The sequence below is a fragment of the Heteronotia binoei genome, chromosome 21, assembly GCF_032191835.1.
Source record: "Heteronotia binoei isolate CCM8104 ecotype False Entrance Well chromosome 21, APGP_CSIRO_Hbin_v1, whole genome shotgun sequence".
Lineage (NCBI taxonomy): Eukaryota > Metazoa > Chordata > Lepidosauria > Squamata > Gekkonidae > Heteronotia > Heteronotia binoei.
In genome coordinates, this window is record NC_083243.1 from 78,332,406 (window position 1) to 78,343,874 (window position 11,469).

At 41.4% G+C, this 11,469-nt stretch overlaps 1 protein-coding gene across 1 annotated transcript in view; it reads right to left on the reverse strand.

Moving 5' to 3' along the window:
• The window catches only part of DNAJC17 (DnaJ heat shock protein family (Hsp40) member C17), a 34,343-nt gene that overhangs the window by 20,797 nt on the left and 2,077 nt on the right, over positions 1-11,469 (reverse strand). Inside the window, exons 2-3 of the mRNA XM_060262894.1 lie at positions 5,647-5,716; positions 3,812-3,870 (exon numbers count right to left, since the gene is read on the reverse strand). Of these exons, the coding sequence (XP_060118877.1) occupies positions 3,812-3,870; positions 5,647-5,716 (129 nt within the window). The remainder of the gene's footprint in view (positions 1-3,811; positions 3,871-5,646; positions 5,717-11,469) is intronic.

Sequence of the window (11,469 nt, forward strand, 5' to 3'; positions counted from 1 at the left end):
TAGAAGAAACAAAGTTACTGAAAAAATCATAGTATAGAGTTGGAAGAGACCTCCAGGGTCATCTAAATGTTCAACCTCCTTTGGGTTTCCAAGTGTTAAGAGGTTTTGTGTGTGTTTGTGTGTGTGTTTTAGTGAAGGATTTTTTTTTTAAACCAAGGAAGTTTTACCTAAGGAAAACAATGAGTGAAACACAAAACCAACAAGATCCCAAAACGAAGAAATCTGTTTGATAACAAATCTTTCTGGCACCAATTATTATCCCTATTTAATCATTCTGCTGTTTAGTAATGATGTCTGTTAATTTTTTAGCCATTCTTTTATAAAATCAGCTTCTGAAACAGAATTGTCTAGCATGCCCCATGTTAACAAAGATCCCTCATCTGCAAGCACTCCCTGGCTTGTAGAGGTATGCAAATGAATTTTCTCTTGCTATGACGGCAAGTAGGGAGTGTCATTATAATCAAAGCCAAGCAGTTTCTATGCACATGCTGGAAAAGTGAAAGTAACAGAACTGCCAGGTAGATCATCTAAGTGACAGAAGGTGGCTGGTTGCCAGATTGCATCAGCCTGGACAATGTCAGCATGACTCGGCAGCAAGCTGATTGGTTACCTGGGTGGATGGTGTGTATAAATGTACAAAGACACTTTACTGTGTGTGGGATATGTATGGTGGAGTTGCAACGGAGCATTCTGTCGGTTTGGAGAGTGGAGGTGTAAATAAATTGTATATAGTGGTTTTATCACTGCTGTGTGCAAGCCTTCATTCTTTGCGTCACTAAAGACCACCCTCACTAAGCACAGGTGCATCAACAGGGTTATGGGCCCAGCACGCTTCCGCTGTGCCTGTAAGCTCTGAGAGAGGTGGTGAAGAAGGACGCTGAGGTGCTCCAGAAGCTGTCTTGGAGGAGACGACCAGCAGTGGCTGAACGTCGGCGGCTGAGCAGGATGGCTACAGCAGCAGCTACTGTGCTGGTGGATAAACTGACTACCACCAACTATAATACCTGGTCGTTGAGGCTTGAGCATTTCCTGAAGCGAGAGGGGCTATGGGACTGTGTGTCTGCTCCTCCCGAGGATCCCACGCCAGCAGAGACTGTTCAGGACCAGAAGGCTCTTGCCACAATCATCTTGAGTGTGTCTGACGACCAGCTGGTGCATGTTCGAGGGCACCAGAAAGCGAAGGAGGCTTTGGAAGCCCTCAAGGCCGTGTATGTCCAGAAATCAGCAGGCTCGCTGATATCTCTAACTCGGAAGCTGTACAGGAAACGAATGCTGGCCGGGGAGTCAATGAGGGACCACCTTGACGGTATGTCTGTGTGTTTCCAGGCGTTAGAACATTGGGGGAAACCTGTGCCTGATGAGGACAAAGTCTATTTAATTCTCAGCTCTCTTCATGAGAGATTTGACATGCTTTTAATGGCATTTGAGGGCCAGGATTCACATAAGCTGACTTTGCCATATATAACGGGAAAGCTCCTGGCTGAAGACCAGAGGCGGCTGGAATGCAAAGAGCAGGGTGAATGCGACTGCCGGGAGAAGCAGAAGCCTGGGGGAGTCGTTTCCAGCTGGCAGGCAGAGCTAGAGGAGAGAGCTTTACAAGTAAAAAAGAAAAGATGTTACGTCTGCAACCAAGCCGGGCACCTGCGGAGGAGTTGTCCCCAGCAGAGGAGAGGCTGGCAGCCGTCTTCAAGGACACAGCAAGCAACACTAGTGAGAACTGGCTCAGGGCTACAGAGTGTGCTGTGGATTAAAGACTCTGGAGAAACGCAGATGTTTTGCTGCAAGGAGGAGCTGTTGCAGGACACCAAGCTGGCCAGTCAAAAAACTGTAAGCCTAGCTGACGGCCGGGAGGCTGACGTGCTTTGCCAAGGCACGGTGCATTTTCTGGGACTAAACTATACCTTTGATAATGTACTTTGTGTGCCAGCTTTGGAGACGAGCCTGCTAAGCGTCTCAATATTAGCAACAGCTGGTTTCACGGTATCTTTTGATGTTAATGGCTGTAAGATACTGAAAAAAGGTAAACTGTTGGCAAAGGGTGTGTTAAAGGAAAATGTTTGTGTGTTAGAGCAGACGGTGGGAAAGGCACAGACAGTGTAGAATAAGCAACCCCACAGTAGGTGCATTCATCGATTGCACAGATGTCTGGGACACGCAAGCTACAATACCATTAATAAAACACTGGCTATATTGCAAGGGAATAAGGTTGATAAATGTGATGTGTTCCTAGATTGCAATATATGCAAAGAGGCAAACTCTAAAGCGTTTCCAGTAGCTAAAAAGAGTGACCAGGTGTCAGTAAGACCACTTCAATTAGTGCATGCAGATGTAGTGGGGCCGTATGCACATGCTGGAAAAGTGAAAGTAACAGAACTGCCAGGTAGATCATCTAAGTGACAGAAGGTGGCTGGTTGCCAGATTGCATCAGCCTGGACAATGTCAGCATGACTCCGTAGCAAGCTGATTGGTTACCTATGTACAAAGATACTTTACTGTGTGTGGGATATGTATGGTGGAGTTGCAGCGGAGCATTCTGTCGGTTTGGAGAGTGGAGGTGTAAATAAATTGTATATAGTGGTTTTATCACTGCTGTGTGCAAGCCTTCATTCTTTGCGTCACTACAGACCACCCTCACTAAGCACAGGTGCATCAACAGGGAGAGCCTGTACCTTCAATTCAATATTATAGGGAGGTATTTTTTCACTGTATGCCCTATGCAATGGCTCTTAAAAGCAGTTCTTAAAAACCTGCTCTGACTGAAATACTGACATGACGGGCTATTGGGACCACAGAGGAACTACTAGAAGCACAACAGAAAACCTCTCTCCATGTAAAAATTCCAAAGCAACTAGACCAATATATGTCAACACTCTATATTCAGTATAAATTCAAAATTCAATATAAATAGTGTGTCCATACAAATAATGAGAAATCATACAAAAACATCATCATCCATGACAAGCCACTTTCATTCCTACTGACTCTATGGTGAACAATGTCCACAATAATTGATGGTCTTAGCTGAAGTCCGACTCTCATAAAAACCGGCCCTTAAGTTGTTTTGAGGCTTAAAGCTCTTCTTCCAAGGACCATCTGTTGTCTGCATACTGTACAGTAGGTAAATGGTGTCAAGGTACACCTTCCAATATTCTGTATGTCTCAATTCATTTTGCCTTTTTCATTCATTCATAATGCATTATGCTGAAATATCTCTACTAATTTCATTCACATCTGATTTGAAGCAATTCATTCACATTGAACGAAGCAGTTTGGAGAACAGATGTGAATGAAATTAGTAGAGATACTGGTCCCTGGAAGAAGAGCTTTAAGCCTCAAAACAATTTAAGGACTGGTTTTTATGAGTGTCGGACTTCAGCTATGACCATCAATTATTGTGGACGTTGCTCACCATAGAGTCAGTAGGAATGAAAGTGGCTTGTTGTGGATAATGATGTTTTTGTATGATTTCTCATTATTTGTATGGACACACTATATTCAGTATAAATTTAAAATTCAATATAAATAGAGTGTTGACATATATTGGTCTAGTTGCTTTGGAATTTTTACATGGAGAGAGGTTTTCTGTTGTGCCTGACTGAAATATTGTCAGTAGCACAGTTTGGTTGCTACACAAGTGAGACATGGCATTATTCAGAATGGACTTTGTCTCTAAGGAAAAGAGAACATTTCTACTCAAAAACAAGAATAGCTGGTAACAACTTGTAAACCCCTTCCGGTCCACAACTTAGTAGCTGGAAGAAGGGCCTTATGTGCAGTACAATTCTTATTGTTGTGAAACAGAACAACTCACCCTTGCTGCTGCATCTGTTAGAACTGCCAATGCCTGAGACAACTGATGAAAGAGCTCAGCTGGGAAAAAGAAAATTAAGTCATTAAATACTACTGTGTAGGAAAGCTCATCTAATTCCAGATTATGCAAATGAAACAGAAAACTCCCTTTGCTACTGGATTCTCCCTTTGGAAAAAATTTCATAGAGCTACTTTTTATGACGTCTTCCAGACAGCCTCATTTGCTGCATTCTGGATGCCTTTGTTAATCGGATTATTTCAGAGCTTCCTGACACCTGTTGCTTATCCCTTGCTGAGCCAGTTTTCTCTTGGGCCTTCCCCAATGTTTCTGAAACTCCTTTGTGTCAATGTTTTCCTCTGATACACATCAACAACAGATTTCTGTCTCTCTGAAAAATCTACACTGTTTCAACTGACTTGAGTCAGCACTCCCCCCGCTTCCACACCTCAGCTCCATTTTGTGGAACTCAGGAGCAGCTACACAGCTACCCCTTTTGAATGACTACAAAAGAAGAGAAATAAGTTGTCATTTCCATTCTAATGTCATTGTATGTCATTCCCAATTTCTAATCCAAAGGAAAGATGGTATTTTTTTGATGTACCGGGAAGGCACAGCCTGGATACATAGCATGGAAATTATATATTTAAAAAGTAAATCCATCAACCTTTGGAGAATACAATTAGGCAGTGACACGGATGGGGGGATGAGGTTGCCACAACATAACAGCACCTGGATTGGAAATTGACCCCACTGATGAGTGAGGATCAAGATCTGCAGAGGCAAGCCAGGTCGCAGCCTTGGGAAGAAGGGAGGTTTAAAGGTGGGGATGGAAGATAGCAAATATGGTTTGTCTGTTATTCTGGAAAGGAAGCCCAACTGATGGAAATTCATTTGGGTCTGTGAGGAATTTGAAACATGTTTGTTCTCCTTCCTCCAGACATGCAAAGCCCCTCTTCCCAGGGCTCTGCATCCAACCCCAGACACTGCTCTTGGTCTCTTTTTCTGTCTTTCTTCCTCTCTATGGGCACTGGAATCAGTCAAACTCATCATTGCCCACAGAGGGAAGGGAGAAGCATTCTGCACCAGCACACAAGCTATTTTTAAAAATTTGCATTCCAGTTAAATAGCACTACAGTGCACACATGCCTGCATATACACACAAATGCTCTGAGTCGAAGAAAATGTGCACAGGAAAACAGGAAACAAACACAGGGAAAGGGTGGGGGGGGGGAAGCTGTATGGATGCCACAGTTACAGTGTGCTATGTTGGGAGCTGACCAGAAAACCACAGGCCAGTGTTACAGCCAATTTATCATCTGCTACAAAGAAAAGAATCAAACCACACACTACAATTTAAATATCTCTTTAAAGAGCAGTGCTTGCACCTTATTGCAACAAAAACGCTTAAAGTACGCATAAGAAAATAAGAAGACCCTGCTGGATCAGAACACCGAGGGTCCATCTAGTCCAGCATCCTGTCTCATAAAGTAGTCAACCAAATCCTTTGAAGAGCTGACAATAGGGCATCAAAGCCAAGGCCTTCCCCTGATGTTGCCTCCCTCTTCAAAGTACGAATGACTTCTAGATCATAAATCAGAAATGAAAGCAAATTAAGAAGCTCTCTTGGGACAAATTAATCTCACATATAATCCTATGGAAGCTGCCAAATGGGCTTCTGAAATGCTCTCTACAATGTATGTCTTTTCCTTTCTAATGCAACTGCCTATAAATAAATGCACAGAAACTGCCATGCTGTCGTAGACAAATCTATATACTCCTAGTGGCCACACATGAGAAAAACAGGAAATGATACACACTTTATGCACTGCTCATACCTGCTTTGGGATTATCTGGATTTTTATCCGGATGGCAAGTCAATGCCTTCTGTCTGTAGGCTTTCTTAATCTGTAGAAGACAGAACCAAGATTTAACAAAGTGAACAGGAGACTGAGGCAGCATTCAAAATAATGTACACAAGAAAATGTCAACAAAGGAATCAGAAAAGGTTTGAAACACTTGTAAGACTGGCAACATAGTAAATGGGAACGTATAGCTAATACAGGAACATCTTTTAATTTATAATAGCAGCATTAAATTTTTGCCGCAGCAAACTGCAATGCAGTTGGGACCAAAACATTTCTTAGATTTTAACATCTGAGGCAAAACAGAAATAAGATGAAAAGGTCTTCACTACCAGATACAGGCAGCTATGGGAAACAGTCTTGGCAAAACACAGATAGACATGTTGTGACTGAGGGCCATTTCACATGACATAAGTAAACAGAAAGGATATGGAAAACAAACTGTGTCCCTAAACACTCAGTGAACAAATGCCAGGTGAGCCGGAACTGGTCAGGGCTCTCTAGTGCATTTCCCCAATTATTTTTATAAGAAAGACAGCATATGTAGTGGTTTTAGTTGGACAAGGAACTGGGAGACCCATCTTGGAATCCCCACTCTACCATAGGAACTTGGTACATGCCCTTAGACCCATAACATACTATCAGACTGACCTACCACAAGGGGTTGTTGTGAGGATAAAATGGAGAAGGGAAAAATGTTGTAAGCCACTGTGGGTCCCCACTGCAGAGAAAGGCTGGGTTAAAAGGAAATAAACAAAACAGGAAGATGTGCCTGCTCTTAATGCTTTAGAGGATTGCAGAAGTGCACATAGGCATGATTGCTGGATGCAGCATCACATCCTTGATTGCTCAAAACACAGTAATTAAAGAGAGATGACATTTTACTCGACAAAGTTAACACTTTGACAGCTACTGAATAATATGCACAAACCAAAGAGGAACAAGAATAGAAAGGCAGTAAAACATAGACCAAAACTGCACAATTTCATGTAGGTTTGGAACATAGATGTCATTTCTTCATCGGAGATTTCTGCTGATTTTGCATTTTGAAAAATCAAAAGTTCTAATCTATCAACCAGTTTTCATAAATGGCTAGTCAGATGTCCCTAAACAAGGCAAGAAGTCAAAAGTTCTTACCCACTGTATGTCCCCAGCTTCTGGTAGAGTTATTTTGACCCTGAACAGAGTACCCTTTTAGTAAATTATCCTGGAGGTTAATTAATCTCTCTCTCTCGGCTTGGCTTCACGAACGAAGATTTAAGAAGGGTGCAATAGTCCACGTCTGCTGCAGGCTCGCTGGTGGCTGACAAGACCAGTGTGGGACAGGCAGGTCCGGCCACTTCTTTAAAGTTACTGAATTGTATTGGGCAACAGCACAATACTGAATATTTTGCCTGAAATAGTACTTTCTTTTGTCTGTTATGAATGTACCATCTCTCAGTTTCATTAGGTAATTCTGAGCTCTAGTAATATCAGTGTGGGGGGAATCATCCGTTCTCTTCAAACCATACATAGCTTAACAAATGTCCACACACATCTTTACCATATATAAGTTTACAAGCATCCATGATTATTTGGGTTTTCCTTTCCTTCTCTGCCAGCATTAAGAAATTCATTTTGAGACAGAACCATATGCACTGTTTCACATATGGTTGCACTACAGTTTTCTCTAAAAGCACCAGATTATTGGACGTTTTTATTCTCAAACAAATTGTCAAGTTTGCCTTTTTCATTGCCACTGTACACTGACATGACATTTTAAGTTACCACACCTCCAAGAGCTTTCCTGGGTAATCATAGCCATTTCGGATTGAATCAGTGTCTATGCAATGACAGTGCGTTTTGCCACAACTTGCATCACTACTCTGATCATTCATGAATAGGTTAATAAGAACCAATTCTACTAAAGATCCTTTAGGGAATTCACGGCTTACTTTTTCTGCTGAAAGACTGTCCATTAACTGTCTACCATTCTGTGGTGGTGATGGAAAGTGACATCAAGTTCCAGCTGACTTATGGAGACCCCATAGTTTTTTTTTTTCAAAGCAAGAGACATTCAGAGGTTGTTTACCATTGCCTGCCTCTCTATAATGACCCTAGTCTTCCTTGGTGGCCTCCTATCCAAATAACAACTAGGGGAAACACTGCTTGTTTCTGAGATCTGACATGATTGGGCTTGCCTGGACCATCCAGGTCAGGATTCTACCACTCTACTTCTTCTCTTTACCTATCAATGTAAACTTTTGGTGAGGGACTTTTCAAAAGCTTTCTAGCAGTCCAAATATATTATGTCTATTAGATCTCCTCTAGTTATATGCTTGTTGAAAATGGCCAATTTAACTAAATGCCACATTGGGAAATCAGGAAAGACACAATCCTTTTATAAGAATCACTCTGGAAGTTTAATTTTATCCTGTATTATGAGGCAAAGCTCACCAGCTTCAGCCATCTAAATGTTCTAATAAACTAGAGTCCATTCCCTGAAGGAATTCTGGAATTATGCGACTGTTATCCTTTCTGTCCTCAAAGATTCTGCACTGCATTGGAGTTATGCTCCTCCTTTTTCTAGCCCATACCAGTCCAGGCAGGCAAGTCCAGGGAATCTAGAATGTAGATACTACAGCAATTCACTTATCACCAGTGCTTTTTTCCCAGCTGGACAACTGAAGGCATCAGCTCAGATCATTTTTAGGGGCAGAAAAAAATCATGCGAGCACAAAGCCAAACATTTATGATTAAGTTATAATTCTATAGAAAGAAGTTTTAACTTCATCTAGCTTTAAAGAACCCTCTCCATACCAGCCTGTCTGCTGATGAGCCTCTGCATATTTCAGAGAAGAATTCTGGGAAATGCTCAAAGGTCCTGACTCAGGCTGTCCACCCATAATGGTCCTCCAGTTGAGGAATTCCAGAGTGCCCTGATGCACGGCTCAGAAACCACTGTGCCACCCTGCTACAGATGTGCAGTCTTTCCTCTGAAACTCTTGCTGGTCTCTAAGGTGCTACTGGATTATAATCAAACTGCACTACTGCAGACCAACATGGCTACCATCTGAAACTATCCCCCTCTTTCATGCTGATGGACCAACTGATTTCACATTCTTGCCAGATCTACAAGGCAATATGTCTTTATAAACAAATTATAAATTATGTAGTTAAGAGATCTGAATACCTAAAATAATTAAGAAAAATATGAAACATGAAGTCATTTCATTTTGTTAATGGTAATACTCTTTAGTAGGAAATAGCTGTTGTATGTAAGAAAACAAAGAACTTATTCTGAGATGGGAAGTTAAATATTCTGCTTTTGGCTAGAAACACATGGCATTGGTGCATCACCTAGTGGGCAAAAGGAAATAGCAAACACTTAATTTGTAAACCTATTTAAATCAGTGCTTCTGGAAAATACTTGCTGTTTAGTGCTATTTGATTAAAATGTTTCATGTACATTTTTTGATAGGTTTTACAACAGGCTTTCAAACACACATTTGCCGAGTAACTGTACAAGTAAAAACTTCCTCCTCCTGACAAAGCAGGGAATCTTTATAGTCCCGAAAAAGCTACTTTATTAAAGTCCCAAAAAAGCTACTATGCTACAATTATTTTTATTAAAAGGCAGTTTTACAACCACCACCACTACCTATACAAAGTAGGACAGCAATTAGCTCCATATCACAGGAAGAGGGGTACTAAGGCTCAGAAAATAAGTTCCCCACTCAATGCACAGCAGCCAAGAAGGTCAGAACGCCTGCTCCGGCTGCAACGCCACTGAGGATGTTCTCTGCAGCTGAGAACGAAACGTCTGGAAGGAAAACTTTCTCCAGTAGAACACGGCACTTGAGCCCGAAAGATTCTACAAACCCTAAAGAAAATAAGTTGTTTGCCAAAAGCCACCTACTGTTGAAGTCTGAGATTTGACATTTATTTATTTAGAAAATTGTATGCTGCCTCTCCAGGAACCTTCCCGGGGGCTTACAAAATAAAAATAATAAAGACAAAGCACCCCACAAAATATATTAATTAAAATTCAGCTTTACAAACCCAGCCTAGCAAAAAAAAATTATTTAGTTATGATATTTCTATGCCACCTTTCCAAGAGTTCTGCTCGAGGTGGCTTACTATTATTCATCACAACATAATATATAAGCCATTAAACAAGCAGCATAAACACTATCCATTATTTTATTTAGTAAACACAAGCAGAATATTAAAAAGGTGGTACAATAAAAATCCTGGAGAAAAATATATGTTTTGGCCTGGCACCGAAAAGAAAGTAAAGTAGGCCCTACGTGAGCCTCATTGGGGAAGGCATTCTGGAAGCAAGGTGCCACCACAGAAAACGCCCTGACTTTGGTCGCCATTTGCCTCACCTCTGAAGACAGGGGCACCAAGAGGCAGATCTTAACTGATGAGTTGGATAGTATGGGAGAAGATGGCTTCAGGTACTCCAGCTCCAAGCTATTTAGTGTGTTAAAGGTAAGAACCTGTGCTTTGAATTGAGCCTGGGTAACTAATGTAGATCTTTCAGCACAGGGGTAATATGATCCCTGGTTGCAGCATTTTGGACCAACTAAAATTTCTGAATTGTTTTCAAAGGCAGCCCCACATAGAGTACTTTACAGTAGTCTAACTTGGATCCAATGAGAGTATGGAGCATTGTAGCCAGATAATGTTTTTTTAATGAACTGGCATAGCTGCTGAAGCAGCTGCAGCTGATAAAAGGTGCTACATGCCATGGAGGAGACCTGAGTCTCCAATCATAAACCAGGATAGCATAAACCCTCAAGCTATGAACCTATTTGGGGGAGTGCATTCTCCTCCAAAACACAGTCTTAGAGCAGCTTCTCCATTAACCAACAGCACTTCAGTCTTGTCTGGATTTTCAGTTTATTCAACCTCATCCATCTCATTACCGTTCCCAGACACCTACTCCAGACTTCCATAGGCCCCCCTGGCTTAGCTGCTAAGGAGAAACAGAGCTGAGTCTCAGCCAGATATTGGTGACACTTCTCTCCAAATCATAACACTGACAGCTTAAAATAAGTTTCCAAACTAAAATAGTGTTAATAGATCAACCTCTTAATAAAAAGCCTCAGTGAACAGAAACATTTTGGCTTGGGGCCCAGAAGAAAACCATGTAGGCACCACCACAAACAGAAGGAACAAAAACATATCAAGTGGGGACACTGCCAAAAATTTAACCCTTACATACTACCCACATAAGTATAAAAACAAAATAGTCATGATTCTGTTTTTGTTGCCAGATCCATCCCTTGTACAACTCTTGACCATAATGAGTTTAATCTAGATACAGCACTTTTCTTTTCTGTAAGCTGTCTTTCTCTGTGCACTTGCCTGCTCAGGAACACATTAGCCTCATGCAGACCAAATGAAATCTAGCAATAATCAACACACAATATAGGATTGTGCCTACTGGCACCACTCCATACCACAACAAACTGACTGGATCTTCTGCACAGATCGTACATATATATAGTTTATCTGCACAGTAAATGACCTGACTAATCAGTGCATGGCATCTGGGAGGCAGCAAGAAGGTCTAAGATCCTGTCCATAAATATTGCCCTGACGTGAGCTCATTATTATTGGGTTCATGTCATCTGCACAAGGCAGGACTACTATGGCATCAGAAAAATAGATTCTCTATAAGTGGCAAGTTCTTTTATTTTCATTTAAGACAAAAATATATTTATTTTTATTTCATTCAATTTATACCCCACCCTTCCTGCAAAGCAGGCTCAGGACAGGTTCCATCAAAAGATTAAACATTAAAAC